The following is a 12627-nucleotide window of genomic DNA, read 5'->3' on the forward strand; positions in this document are numbered from 1 at the left end:
ACTTTGACTTTGTAAAAGCAAAGTAATGTCTCTGCTTTTCAATATGCTGTCTAGGTTTGTCATAGTTTTTCTTTGTCACAGCCAAGTGCTTTTCTTCCAAGGAGCAGGTATCTTTTAATTGCATGGCTGCAGTCCCCATCTGCAGAGGATGGTGAGATTTTGGCATGTGGAATTCACAGGCATGCTCATGCTCAGTCGTGTCCCATTCTTTGTGACCCCATGGATTGTAGCCCACCAGGCTCCTCTGTCTCTGGGATTCCCTGGGCAAGAATACTGGAGTGGGTTGCTATTTCCTCCTCCAGGGGATCTTCCTGACCCAGGGAAGGAACCTGGATCTCCCGCATTGCAGGCAGATTCTTTACCAGCTGCGCCACCTGGGAAGCCCCAGAGTTCAGAGGCAGGAGCAGAGAAAGCAGGCATATGACAGGGAGGGATAAGCACAAGAACAGTGAGTGACTTCACATGAAAATGACAGAAAAAGTAAGAGGAGACGGGCAGACTGCTGTCAAGAGTGGGAAAGAATTTTCAGGGTCCCTTAAAGCACTGACTGGCATTAACCTGAAGCTCTTTTAGTAAATGTTGAGGTTAGGAATAACTACAGAAATAGCGTATGAAAGGATTCAGGACAGAAAATACAACAGTAGGTGCACTTCACTCCTGTGAAAGTTAATGTAACTTAGGAAACTGGGAATAGTCGAACTGGTCTGCCTGCATTCTGAAACAAAATGGTCTTGAAGATGTTTCTAAGGGTGTGTATTTATTACACACCCTGCCATCCCACCCAGCCACTGATCACCACTACATAATTCTGGGGTGGGAAAAGCTGACAGCTTAAAATCTGAAATAGGGCATGGTTTAGTCTGTTAACCTACTTACATAACGCACATTCCTAGGACATGAAAATCTGGTTACAGGAGCGATCTTAGAAATGTCACCAGATGTGTGTAGATACAAACAGCAGATCAATTATGTGTTTTCGGAAACAGCATGAACAACACACTGAAAGGGGCTCCAAGAAAAAGATGAGGGTTCTCTACAGACTAAACCAAAAGTTAAACCTTTGCAAAAATGCTGCCACCTTAAAACAGGAAACTTCTGCAGCTTATGTGAGGCACCATTACATTTCCAACTCTCATCTCTCCCAGAATCTCAAGACCTTGACTGAGGTATTACTACAAATGGACCATGTTTTCAAAAGGATTTAATTTATGAATGTTTCCATGTGTGCGTTAGGATAAACATTGGTTTACATGTCAAGTATGCCTCTATAGGGTAAAGCAAGATTAGACTGCTGACATGTTTTTTAAAAGAAAACCGGTTCATTAGGAGAAAACCATTTTCATCTGCAATAACTGCAGTTATTAATAATGCAGTCCTACTGCAGAGCAAAGGAACTGTACTCAGTATCCTGTGATAAGCCATAATGGAAAAGAATATGAAGAATGTATAGATATATATATGTGTATCTGAGTCACTTTGCTGCACAGCAGAAATTAACACATTGTCAAATCAACTGTACTTCAATAAATACTTAAAAAATCATGGCAGTCAAAATACTAGCATGCAAAAGGAGAGCCTGAGGACTCCTTTATAGGTACAATCTCCATTAGGCACTGTGCTGTTTATCTCTTTTCTAAAGCAGTCAGAACTTGGGAACTTTTTTTTAACCAGTTTTTCTTTCTTTCTTCGTGTAACTGCTTTACAATGTTGCGTTAGTTTCTGCTGTACAGCAAAGGGCATCAGCTGTAAGTATACATCTATCCCCTCCCTCTTGGACCTCCTGCCATCCCACCCAGCCCCATCCCCCACACCCCTTCTAGCTCCATGTGGTATATAGCAGCTTCCCACTGTTTCACACGTGTATATATGTCAATCCAATCTCTCAGTTCGTCCCACCCTCCCCTTCCCGCTGTGTCCGTGTCCCTTCTTTATGTCTGTGTCTCTGTCTCCACCTTGCAAATAGGCTCATCTGTGCCATTTTTCTAGATTCTACCTATATGCGTTAATATACGATACTTTTCTCTGAGAACCTGGGAATTTGCATTCTTTGCTATTACAGTGTATCAGAGAAAGATGTTGCCACTCCTTTTGAGGTAAAACCAGAACCTCTGAAGAACAGCAGTTGAATTAGCTGTGTTAGTGTTTTCCAGGGAAACTGAAGCCATAGGATACTGCATACAATAGAGATAGAGATTTACTACAAGAAATTGACTCACACAACTGTGGAGGCTGACAAGTCTGAAATCTGCAGGGCAAGCCAGCAGGTTGGAGACTCAGGGAGGCTGGGGACCCGTGCAGAGCTGATGCTGCAGGTCGAATCTGAAGCCATCCGAAGGCAGACCTCCCTTTTCCTGGAGAATGGGTTTTTTCTCTTATGGCCTCCAACTGATGAGATGAGGCCCACCCACATTATGGAGAGCAGTCTGTTTTATTTAAAGTCAGCTGACTATAAATGTTAACCACATCTAACAAAGAACCTCCAGAGCAACAGCTAGACCAGTGCTTGACTAGACCAGGCATCCAGTCTGGGTACCACAGCCAAGCCGAGTGGACACATAAAATTAACCATCATGCTAGTCAGGAGTCAAAACATCTTCAGTAGACAGATTTATTATTGACCTCTGTGTTGAATAGAAAGCAGGTGAAGTCAAGACATTCTGGGCTTGGTTGTTTTTAGTTCTGGCCCGAAACCGCCAACATTTGATCATTTTTGATCTACAAAAACGGGTACCTGGGTACAACTCAATACCGCATTTACACTTTCCCATTGTTGTAACGATGGTGTCATCCTCATTCCAGTGGATCATCAGGGAACCAGCCTCTTTCTGTAAAGCTGACTCCTTGGGAACAGCCCAGGACTTTGCATGAAGACGTGCCTTCTGCTTAAGAAATGCTCATTTAAGGAAAAGTGGCAGCAAAAACTCAAGCTGTCTATAGTCAGACTGAAGTTTTCCTCCCCTTAATGATAAATCATCAGTACGAACTTTTCACCTAACAAAAACCTGAATGAAGAAGTCTTTCAGCCCCACTGGATCTATGGTGCAATGCTTATGTGGAATGGTTTGCTTAAACTACACTTCTAATTGCTTTTCCATAAGGGAGAATACACCTTAAGTGAATTAACCCCAAACATCCTTTTTCAGAGTATTCTGACTATAAAAAGCAATAGCGTTTTCCCTTCTATAAATAGTCCTTGAAACATTTCATACGCGTGAATTTAAATAAAAATGTCTGTAGTGTTAATGCTAAGAATTAACAAAGAAATGCTTTTAGATTTGCTGGAATTAAGTATGTGAAAAGGGGAACTGCCAAATGGGGAGTCACTGTGCGTTTTCTTTACCTCTCTGAAGGTAGAGAACCTTAGGACAGGAAAGTCAAAGGTGAAGAAGCAATTTCTCCTATCATAATGAAAGAGGTGCTATGAGAAATAAAAAAAAAATTTTTTTTTCCTGCCACTGGTTCCTGGTCAGATTATTAACTGGATTTTCAGAATTAATCTCTTTCTTTCAAACATGCATCACTGTTTAACTGATGAATTTGAGACAAAATGACATCTGTGAGCTCATCACTCTAGTCCAGGTGAATGGTCAAGGGAGGGTTTTCAGCAAAGTTTTAGACAAGTAGCCCAAAGAGAACGTCTAAAATGATAATTTACAGGACTAACAGACAGTAAATGCCAAGGGAATGCTTAATGCCAATTTTATCTCATATGAATAAAAAACATGATTGATCTATACATTCTAACAGCCTTTGGGAGATTCTTTGAATTCTCGCCTGGATTAAAGTTTTGATGCACAACATTTTGACTTTTTTATTTACAATTTCTATCCTTCCTTTCAAGGTACAAAAGTTTTAAGACAAAACAAAAGAAACCCTAGAACTTTACATTTCAACAACCAAGTATTGTCCTAGAGGCAGCTATTAGAATCATATTTATCAAATGAGAAAATATTTCAAATTCAAAGGGAAAAAATGTTATACCAAATAGGAATTTATCATCTGTTATAATTTCAGGAAGATCTACATTATCTAAAGCCATTCTATAATTTTTATTCATATATTTTTGTGGAGTTCACATATCTTTTTCTTACAGCAAACATAACACTGTAGGCCATGAGAAGCTGCAGTACTATTGTTTAATTAGCAGCAAATGAATATTTTATAACTGGGTAACTGGACAATAAATAGCCTGCTTCTTTGGATGTGTATGTTTAAAATGTAGTCTCGCTGCAGCTTCATAATGTGATTGCTATTTTACAGAGCTTATACACACACAGAAAATATGATCTTTGTCTATATTTTATACAAACACAACAGTAGTTTGTGAATACATTTTAAGTACATGATATACAGGATAAGCCACTTGATTTCCCGGTATCACAGAAGAGCGAATTTTAAATGCAATAAAAATATACAAAATGCAGCCTGGAATGCAGTTTCTCTTTTCTATTTTGACTCAAAACTTTATCATCAGAACATTTTTAGAGTACTAGTCCAAACACTTTTTCATCAGCTAAAAATACAATTTCAGCAGTCCAGCTTATGTTCAGGCATGATGCAATCCATTTCCGAATGGATGCCCAGTTTTTGTTAAATTCAAAGGGCTGTTAGTAACGTACAGCACGTTCTTCACTCCACACCATATTATAAAGCCCATGTTTCTTTCCGAGTCACGGTCACCTTTGTGGACAAAGCTGGGTTTGTTCTGGTATAACATTTGCACGTCCAAGGTTTCCTTTCGCAAGTGCACATGAATACATTGTGGTGGGTGGTGTAAAAGTCTTGTTAAAGACAAATGAAGTCACAGTATAAAAATATATTGTACACCTTTACACCTAATGTAGTCCTTTTTTTTTCCTATGGATAAAAAAAAATACGACTGAACGAGACAGAGAAGTCTGTAGCACCATGAAGAGTTGTATCCCAAGTTACATTAGCAGCATGATCCAACAGAATATTGAAGGAGTGTTTCTGAGAAGATACACATTCATTCTGGGTCATCTGTACCACTGAAGCTTATACAATGAAGTGTTTTACACATTAGCAATAGTTCTGTCCTTTCTAAGCTAGGTAACTTATCAAAAGACACTGCCTTCCATCCTTAGAGGTTGACAATATTGCAGAAGGGCCGGGGGTGATAGGAACGTGCCTTGCCCGTTGCGGGTCGTATCATTTAGATGTATATAGGATCAGAAAGGAGCTCTGCATGGGTTCTCAGCACAGAGCTACACAACACAGCTTAACGTGGATCTATGGGATCACCACAGATTATCTGTGTGATTGACATGGCTGCTGACACAGTGTGAGAGAAGACAGACAAGGTCTCAACGTAGGCACTCATTTCTCAGAGGTTAACAGTCTGCCATTGCTAATGAAGAATACGTGACGTCTAAAAGATCTCCTCCAATGTCACCTGGATCTCAGTAGGCTGGAAGCAACTTGGGTGAATATGTTTTTTTTTGTATTTTAACTTACATACTGGGAAGACAGTGTGTTTTGAGTCACGTAAACCTTGTAAAAAAATAAACCATTGTAAAACCTTATGAAAAGACACACACTGATTCTGTGCAATATAGCAAATTGATAAGAAAACACTGTAAAACTGTACCTGTTTAAAATACCGTCTACCATTCTTGAACACAAAGCATTATACATCAAAGGCCTATATATCTATCCTCTAATGGCACTTGAAACAAATTATAATAAGTCTTAAAATAAAAGGCATAACCTATAAGAAAGTTTTTCTGTAAAGGTTTAGATTCGTTTTGAAAGTGCTATATCTTGTAATATGTGTAGTATAGAGGTTGACCAAGCTCTATTTTTTAAAAAAATATTGGCCTATATATGTGTATTGCTTACTAGATGAATAATCCTGAAATATGTACTCTTTAACATTCATTATTAGCTTAATAAAGCAGTCAGCTCTGGCTCATGTTTTCAGTCAGTATATGGTTTTTAAAAACCGCTACTGTCCAAATTAACACAATATATCACTATGTTGCACAAGACTAAGAATAAAACACAAGCAACACATCCGCAAAAATACATAGTTTGGAAGAGACACCTACATGAAATTAACAGGTTGCACAAAGAGTAGCACGTGATCAGTCAGGACATGAACAACGGAACTTGGTAACAGGGTTTTAAGATGCACATTGTAGCAGTGACCAGAAGCTATCAAGGTGATGTTCGGGTCCATCCGTGGAGAATATTGCTTATAGTGTCAGTATCCTTCCATGCCCGTGCTTCGGTATCTGGTGACCTTAATTTGTACAAACACGTGGAAGGTCAAACTGAATGAGGTTCAATGTCTTGTCTGAGGTCCAAATTCTAAACTGAAATATTTTTACTCAATAATAATCCCTTTAAAAAGAAAAAAGAAAAAAAACAAACCCAAGCAAAGGCACTACTAGAAATTTTGAGGATGATGATTCTGGCCACTGGAGAATGAAAACAGAATTGGCAATCATTATTTTTAATCACAGCCAGTTGACATCAAAAGTGTCCATTTTCTTTTTAAGGAAAAAAAAAAAAAAAAGAGCCAGTTCGGTGTTACAGCCTTGTCAGACCATTGTGCAATTAAAATAAAATGAGTCTACCTCATGTTAATAGAGATTCTCTCAAAGGGGGTTTAGTGACCACTATAGTCAGTTTAAAAAATGAATGAGCAGAATTCCCTCTTACTTGGAAGTGTGATTTTCAAGTCTGTGGGAAAGCAACAGGCAAAGGGGTGTGTACATGTGAAAACAGAGTCCACAATTTCAGCCCTGGTGCCCTGGAAGGTATGCTGGGCGAGAATTAGGCTAAGTATATATATATGTACACCTACATGGCGCCATTCCCCATTTCCAAAATGCTTTACTTAATAAATCCTGGTACTCCCTTTTTACTTTTTTATTAGCAGTGAAATACAGCCCACTAAAAGGCCAACATCTCAGTTCATTCATCTGACTTCTCTTTAAGCAAATTTTAGTCAAAAATAAAGTAGTGCTTCCACACTTGTGATTCGTGATTTCTATTTAAAAACAGGTTTTCTATTTATTTGTGCTCTGTCACCAAAATTTTTTTTCTTTTTTCTTTTCCTCTCGACGGTGATTAAAGCAATATTGAACACTAATCATTCAACTAATGATTTAAGTAAGCAATCTGTTTCATAGAAACTAGAGCGGGCAGCCACACAGCAGAGCTAAAAGCCTACTTTGAGAGCAAACAGTCTCCTAGGCAAACACTCAGGAGCAGTTTGAAAAAATTTTAAATGTATTTCCTTATTAACATATATAATTTTAATGCCTTTGGAACACACTTTAATAAAATGTAAATTTTAATAATAAAATTTAAATACATACGTATAAAAACTACTGCTCCTGGGATTTTAAAAAAACAAAAACAAATAGGAGCATGATAAAAATACTGGAGCCAAAGCTCCATACGAGAGCAACTCTGATTCTATGAAGTGCGATACACGTGTGTGTACATACATATAATATATAGTGAAACCCCCATTTACATTATTACAATTTACATCTCTCCACAAATTATACTACTCCCCAATAGTTTAAATAATGTATTATATTCAGTAATCTGCACTCATCTTTAGAACTTCTTGGTAAACATGGAAATCCGCAGTGATAGCTGGCCCTGTCAAAGGGAAGAGAAGCTTCCACACAGGGCTCATGAGTGCTCAGAAATATTTTTTTTTAAAGAGATATATACTCTTCTATATAAACCCTCCCTCCTCAAACCCACCCCGACAGACAGGGTCCCCAAATAAGGTGTTAACAAGTGCTTAATAAGATATGTTTCTTAGGTTGACGCCCCAACCGATTATTAGAAAAATAGAATAGTTTGACCTTTGAGAAAATGTGCTGGTTGTCTAAGGTGAGGAAAGCCTGTAATAACTACTGTATTCACTGAACACCACGCATTTGTTATTTTTCACATCACCTAAGACAGTGCTTGTTTTACCGTGCTCTTCTCCCCTCCTCTGCAAATTCAGCTTCTTTGTGACCTTCCTCCCACTTTCCCAGTGACTTGTAAAAGTGGGGTTTACTGTATATACTTTTAGTCACTTAAATTTTGTAATCATTACTCAAATAGTTTTCAAATGCATTTAACTTTAAAGTCTCTGCCCAAAAACAGCAGGGAAAAACGAATTAACACTGAATGAGAAAGATACCACAGTGCGGCGGGTGGGGGTGGTTGGCGAAGAGGGTTGTTCTGTTTTCTGCTTTTGGTGCTCAGGGAGAGAAAACTGAATCAAAGGGAGCAAGAAGTAATGTAAGTGTTAAGCTATGACTTGACCCCTCATTTCCACCCTGGCAACAGGGGACGTGGTTCCCAGACAAGTCCCTAGCAGAGTGGCAGGCCTCCCACTGGTCGCCCTGCCTGGGGGGTCTCACCCTAGACGACGGGACAACCCCCCATCCCGGGATAAGCACACCTGTGTTCCCCAACAGCTCTGGACTCCGGACCAACTGTGCAGTGAGAAGCCAAGGGAAATGGCTGGCTGTCTTCGACCTACCCTCTGGCCGTGAAAGGTGGAGAAGATGAAAGAGACGCACCTAAAGACTGACGCTGAAGACTCTTGACACCATAGACTATTTGCATGAACGCAGGAAAGGCAGCAACAAGGATTAAACATGGCAAACATCCTGTGTACTAATTTAAGGCCAACTCTTAAGTAACATGGACTGCCATGTCACCTTCCTCGGGGGTCTGTTTGCTACAAATACTGGTGCGCTTTGTGTCTAGGATTTTTCTTATATGTGCATAAAAAAGACAGCAAACATCTGAGCCAGACAATAGCAAGTCTTCAAAATATACTGACCTGAAATTATGTTTATATCTAAGAAACATATGCTATGTCCCCAGACTGGATTCTAAATTCATTTGAAGCATTTCCTTATTAATCCATTTAGAGGCTAGTAAAATTTTTTAAACTCTCAGGTCATTCACGTACGTTTTAGAAAACTTACATTCTGTAGCAAAATATTTTTAAGGAGCCAAATGTCAAAAGGTAGAGCCATTGATCTCAGACAAAAATGCAAAGTTTAAGATCTAACAGTAAGTCACAACATGGGATCTGTGAGACTTGACTGCTAACAATGGCTTTCCTATGTGAGAAATTGTCTTAAAATATGACAGTTGGCAGTGAATCAGGACAAAATACCCAGGTAAACATAGCTGAACACAAATGGTTCTGAAGCTCATTTAAAAACCTAGTTTCTATTTTATACTGGCTTAATGAAAATTGGTACTATACAGAAGCAGAAACTGTGATACTGTCTTAAAGTAGGCACTAAAACCAGAATGGTCAGCTAAGGCAGGGCTGCGCGTACGTTTCAGCCATCGATGCGCACGTGGGGCTCTACTGGAAAGCCTGGTGGAAACGGGGCAGGGTTGTGCTCGTGCTCAGACTACTGGTGAAGGCTGCGGACAGCGAGTGCAGAGAGCCCAGCCCTATGGTGCTGGCAGGATCCGGCAGGTCCTGGCTCTGCGGGGGCAGCTGAGACACGGAAGAGTGTGCCTCCTCCTGGGAGTAGCTCATCCCCAGGCTCCCCACCGAGATCGGGTTATAGGGAGGGCCGTTTAATGGTATGAAATTGAACAGCTGAGAGAAATCCAATGCTGGTGTGTTTAGGGGGTCACTGATGGAGATGGAGCTTTTGGACAGGGAGAGGTCCCCCGTGCTGTCCTCCAGGGACCCAAGCTGCGGCTCCAACCCCAGTTTGGACGAGGACGCTGGAGAGTCCTGGGAGGAGGAGGGCACGCCGCCCTGCAGCTCCATCAGGTAGCTCTCAATCTCCCCCTTCAAGGGCTGTTCTTTTTCGGGAATAGAGATGGCGTATGAGGTAGAACTGAACGGGTACTTGAAGGAAAGGTGGTGGGAGGGGTGGACAGCATCCATGTCTATGGGGCAAGTCATGCCCAAAGGCAGGGTGGTGATCATCTGGTGGGCAGAGCCCGAGCTCTGCACAGACTGGAACGGAGTGTTGTAGAGGTTTAGCTGCAGCGTGCTGGGGAACGGCTTGGACAGCAGCTCGCTGGAGGGCAGCGACATCACCGGGAGGAGCTCGTCCTTGATGGGCACCGACACGTTGCAGGTGAAGGGATCCAGGAAGTCCACGGGCTCCGTCTTGACCTTCAGGAGCTCCTGGTTGTGGCTCTTCTTCATGTGCCGCGTCAGGTGGTCCTTGCGCCCGAACCTCTGAGCGCAGTACTGGCAGAGGAAGTCCTTCCTTCCCGTGTGCACCACCATGTGTCGGCGGACGTCCTTGCGCGTGTAGAAGCGGCGGTCGCAGTGCTCGCACGGGTGCTTCTTCTCCTTCACGCCGCCCGCCGACTTGCCCGCGTGCGACTTCAGGTGCTCCAGCAGCACACCGGTGCTCTCGAACGTCTGCAGGCACACCTTGCAGGTGAGGTCGCCACTCGTGGCCGCGTGCAGGGCGAGGTGCCGCTTGAAGCCCAGCTTGGTGTTGTAGCTCTTGCCGCACTCTTCACACTTGAACGTCTCTTTGTTGGGGTCGTGCGTGTGCAGGTGGTTCTTCAGGTGGTCCTTCCGGTGAAACATTTTCTCGCAATAGTTACACTTGTGGGTTTTCTCAGGAGAGTGCGTAGCCATGTGCCTTGAACACAGACATATTCTGTCAGCATCATGGTAAGAATGGCCTGGCCTCCCTGTTCAAACGGAAGCTAAGCTGCTAGGCTAACACAGACCTGCCCTACTCACCGACACTCTCTAACTCACTACGCGTCTGCTACAAAGGGTACACACCTAAACACCACAGACCTGGAATCATCTAAGTCGCCACTTTAGTTCTCGCTGGTTTTTAGTGATTGCAAATGCAACTGAGCAAGACAGAATATACTCACGTTAATGTCCATACCCTTTCTCTTGCAATTTCTTTGTACAAATGGACATTCTACTCTCGCTTAAGCATTGCATTAAAAAAGATCCAAAAGCACTAACACATAAAACTCTGTGACTTAGAATGCTAAAACGTCTAATCTACTTACACATTTCTCTCTGCAAGTCAGCGGAAAGAGGTGGATACAAATATATACGTTAACAATGGCTTCAAATAGCCAACATAATAGAAAATAGAATCTGAAAGACAAATAGAGTTTAATACCTTTGTAATTTGTACTTAGAAACAAAGGCTTTCGTGCAGTCTTGTTGTATGCACTTGTAGGGCCTCTCTCCTGTGTGAGAGTAGGAGTGCACCTTTAATTTCTCAACACTGTTAAAGGCCTTGTCACACAGTTGGCAAGGGAAGTTTTTTCTTGGTTTGGTTTCACCACGCTTACGTTTCCCTGAAGGGACTTTCTGGGTATCTCTTACTTCTGACAAATCACCAGGAATGACAGTGGCCATCGCAGCCTAAAGCAGGCCTTCTTGTTGGACACTTGGGAACTGCCCAACTCCACTAAATGATTTAGCTTTAGGTGGCTTCTCAAGTTTCATGTGGTCGTAAAAGAAAGCAAAAAGGGACTGGAAAAAAAAATAAGAAACAACTAGTTTGTAACTAGATTTAATTTTTAGAAGTTTTACTTGCTATGTGATGCTTTCGAATTAAAAAAGAAAGAAGAAACCATAAAATGGATTCAGCTGGTCTAATGTAATATCTGTAGGCTTCTTTTATATTTGTCAAAATACATATTAAGGCATTGCTCAGAATGAACAGTTCACAGATCCCCTGAGATCCCACCTGACAAATGTCGTACTCAGGGAGGGCGGCAGGGAACCCTCGGGAATCATCAAGACGTGACAGGGAAAGTAGCATCATTAAAAGCTTCACTTTTTACCAGGACCCAGAGAACATAAATCTCGCTGAGAACATAAACATGTTTCTGCGTATGTTTTAATGTCTAAAAATCCTCTTAATTTGTGCGAGGCAGCTCTAGTCACAATTTGTGTCGTAGAAAAATATAGATAATCAGCCAAAAACTCTTTCAGGCACCTTGTGAACCATTCAGTCCAGGGAAGGAGTTCTTAAGACAGAGATACCAGAGGCCTGAAAGAGTTGAACTCACTGCCCAAGGTGAAAATCAATTCTTTACCTCAGTGTCATCACACGAAGAGGGGTTTCTGACTCAAGAGTAGAAATGACTTGTCTTCAGGACAAATATGCATTCTTGAGGTGGTGAACCGTTTTGGTGTTATGTAAGGTGAGGGTCATGGCTCCCTGTCTCTTGGGTGGAAGCAATGATTTGGTTGAAGTAATTTTCCCCACCGTCTTTCACGTCACAGAGGAAGATGCTGTTCATGGGGCACCCAGGGAGAGCGGATGAGCCAGATACAGGGGGCTAGTCTCTGACACACCTGTGACCTGTGAGAGTGGTAAGTACAATACTTGTGCAGGGGGACATCAGTGTGGAGGTGTCAGTTTGAAAAAGGTGGGTCAGAGTTTCAACTCATTATCAGGGCTTTGAGAAAGAAAGAATGAAATGTATATCGTGTATGGCAAAGACCATGTCTACGTAAAAACTTAGATTGACTGAAACCTTTGAAAACTTGTGGACAAGAGATAGTAAATATTATCAACTGTATTTCTCAGAGGAAGAAACCAGCTCCTCAAAGATCCATTTGATATTAAAAAGGTAAACGATTCCTCAGGTTCATGAATG

General features: G+C 41.5%; 1 protein-coding gene across 2 annotated transcripts in view; it reads right to left on the reverse strand.

Moving 5' to 3' along the window:
- Nucleotides 1–2594: 2594 nt before the first annotated feature.
- The window catches only part of PLAG1 (PLAG1 zinc finger), a 51341-nt gene continuing 41308 nt past the window's right edge, over nucleotides 2595–12627 (reverse strand). The window contains exons 3-4 of one of the 2 annotated variants that reach the window (XM_012183720.3): nucleotides 11133–11491; nucleotides 2595–10625 (exon numbers count right to left, since the gene is read on the reverse strand). In XM_012183720.3, the coding sequence (XP_012039110.1) occupies nucleotides 9368–10625; nucleotides 11133–11374 (1500 nt within the window). In that variant the 5' untranslated portion in view covers nucleotides 11375–11491 and the 3' untranslated portion in view covers nucleotides 2595–9367. The remainder of the gene's footprint in view (nucleotides 10626–11132; nucleotides 11492–12627) is intronic. The other variant, XM_042254231.1, reaches the window with a different exon arrangement.

The sequence above is a fragment of the Ovis aries genome, chromosome 9 (assembly GCF_016772045.2).
Source record: "Ovis aries strain OAR_USU_Benz2616 breed Rambouillet chromosome 9, ARS-UI_Ramb_v3.0, whole genome shotgun sequence".
NCBI lineage: Eukaryota > Metazoa > Chordata > Mammalia > Artiodactyla > Bovidae > Ovis > Ovis aries.